This window comes from Teleopsis dalmanni, chromosome 1 (genome assembly GCF_002237135.1).
Source record: "Teleopsis dalmanni isolate 2A chromosome 1, ASM223713v2, whole genome shotgun sequence".
NCBI lineage: Eukaryota > Metazoa > Arthropoda > Insecta > Diptera > Diopsidae > Teleopsis > Teleopsis dalmanni.
In genome coordinates, this window is record NC_051846.1 from 231,383,325 (window position 1) to 231,386,027 (window position 2,703).

The 2,703-nt window shown below is 27.7% G+C and overlaps 1 protein-coding gene across 1 annotated transcript; it reads right to left on the minus strand.

The window, feature by feature from the left end:
• Window positions 1-1,475: 1,475 nt before the first annotated feature.
• On the minus strand, window positions 1,476-2,414 carry LOC119667978. Its single transcript, XM_038077333.1, has 4 exons — window positions 2,161-2,414; window positions 1,877-2,108; window positions 1,743-1,764; window positions 1,476-1,678 (listed from the first exon to the last, which is right to left on the minus strand). Exons 1-4 carry the CDS (start codon window positions 2,409-2,411, stop codon window positions 1,500-1,502), a joined length of 684 nt encoding a protein of 227 aa, XP_037933261.1. The 5' UTR covers window positions 2,412-2,414; the 3' UTR covers window positions 1,476-1,499.
• Window positions 2,415-2,703: the final 289 nt, after the last annotated feature.

Consider the following 2,703-nt stretch of genomic DNA (forward strand, 5'->3'; position numbering starts at 1 on the left):
TTTAATATAATATATATTAATAAATAAATTATAAAATTTAATAAAGGATATATTTTATATTGGATTTATTATTATACATACAATATTTCAAGGTATATTATACGGGTAGAATTAAGGTTAAGGAATAAAAATAGATCTTTTACAATTTTTACCATAAGCAACTTTCCTTCTTTCGCGCTTTGAGGAAATGATGGAAAGAGTATATATCCTACCAGATATACATATATTTGCGTAGAAGGTGCATAAAGCAATAGATTTGTAGGAGGACTTCAACCCCTTTAACTTCTGCATTCGGAATATTTGCTTATTCCTTTCCAAATTTACAAACCCCGTTTTAGAGATAAATTATTAAAAAAATATTTTTTAGATTCACTGTTTCTGTTTCAAGAATATAACTCTTTATGTACTTCTCGGTATATTTATATCTTGCACTAGTAAATTATTATTAATTGAACTAATCAAACATAACTTTGCAATAATTCCCGAATCTATAAATAAAGTATCTATAAATAAAATAATATATATATATAAATGATCATATATGATATTGTGTTATTATTAAGAAAGGTATTGTATATAAATCAACACACAATATAGCCAAATGAACTGAGACGCCCTCTCTGGCTTTCCAAAAGATACAATGAGACACAGGCATAGAATATTAGAAGAAGTTTTTAAATTTTAATATGCAACGTAGGGTATTAGTACACAAACGGCATTCAAGGCCTGCCCTTAGGTTAACAGTTAATAATAATTAAATGTATAAAAAGTTCGCGACAAGCTGAAACCTGGTAAAGGGTTGTAAATTACAACAATTTATTAGCATAGAAAAAAAAACCAACAATGACCTATCAGTTAGAAGAAAAAAAGTATTAAAAAGGTATTATTCTGGATGTGGTAACAGATAATATAAAATCGGTTAAGATGAACCAAGACCTGTTCATCGCAAGTGGGAAGCACATCCATAAGAAAGTTGTGTGACTATGGAACAGAATAATAGATTATTACAAATCAAGTATTTTCTGCTACTACTATATCGAATGTTATCGCGTTTTGTAAAGTTTAAATATTGTTTTTGACATTGAATTACAAATGAAATTTTAAATATTTTGAATCACTTAGAAAATAATAATCTTTTATTAATATTAATTTAAATGAAAATCAAATAATTACAGTTTCGTTGTTGTAATGAAAAAAAATCAATTATTTATTATAACAAAATTATATTTCGGAAACTGTTATTGAAAGGCAGATCTATCAATTACATGCTTTCCTAAAAATTTTGAACAATCTTTTTAAAATAAAGAAATAGCGTTTTAAAATTAAATTTATAATTGTAAATTAATTTTAAATATTTTGTGCAAATATTAAAAAATGTTAAAAATGTCGATACGATCGTATGTATCTGAAAAAAAAATTAAAATTAAAGTATATATCCGATTATTAACTCTGCTAACAGTGTTACTCACTAATATCTTGCACTGAGATTATATAGAAAACTATTTAGAATTCATTTGCTCAATTTTTGATGTTATTTCTAGCATAATTTCAGTACATTGAGATAATGACTGTTGATTTCGATTCTCAAATTCCAAAATCTGTTGCTCTAAAGTTTTTTTTGGAACAGCTTTCATCTGCCGTCGTTTACGTTTATTTTGACCACTGGTACCAGCAATCCCTAAAACATTATAACTTATGGTTAGTTATAAACATATATACAGTACACATACACTACATTATACCTTGTTCTTGCTGGATTCCCGCCTTGGATTGTAGAAATTAAAAATTATTATTAATAAAATAAAAGAAACTTCATAAATATCTTATAAAACTGTCGCTACCGCCTTAATACGCACATCATTACAAATATACTTACATCTACCACAGTTGTAGCATTTTCTTCAGTGGAAATGCTATGCTTCGCTTGGGATAATAAACTAATAGCTCTTCTCTTTTTGACAAAGTTGCCATTACTTTCTGCATCTTTCAGAGGAATAGATTCACCATTCCTTCGAAATTGGTTAACTAAAATTTGGCATATTGCATCAAATTTCTTACAGCGAATATTTTCCTTCCCATTACCGTTCTGAATTTTCTTTCTCATTTGCCTTAAAATATATATTATATTTCATTTTCATTAAACAAAATTGCACTGCAAACCTATATTTAGCCTGAATTTTGCTACGTTTAGAGAGCATTTCCTCGGGTGACACAATCACATTGAAACGGTTTTTTAGTTCCGTTGCCCAGTCTACAAAATGTTTTGGATGTTTACGATCTTTCGCTAACTTCTGACGCTCCCATATTTTAAGCATAATCTCTTGTTTTTTAGTCCAATAAAATTGCGTTTTTCCATTATCTTCTCCCGCGGTTGAAGAATTCATCAGAGCCAATTCTTTTTCACTTTCCATTGCGCTGGAATATATAAATAAAATTAATAAAGAATTCAAATAATAATGTTATAGAAGTTTATAAATTATTTTTGATATATCATCCTCACCTGATGAAAGATGCAAGAAAAATAAATGAAAATACCGCAATAACTGTGAAGTTAGGTGTGATTATTTTTATGTGGTGATTTTAAACTGACTATACACTTAACAGCTGATCGAAAAAAGCATATAAACAAGCAAACTGTAGGTCTGTTTCAGAATTTTTTTATTAAAAATCAAATAAATTTAACAACCCTATATTCTCCCAGGG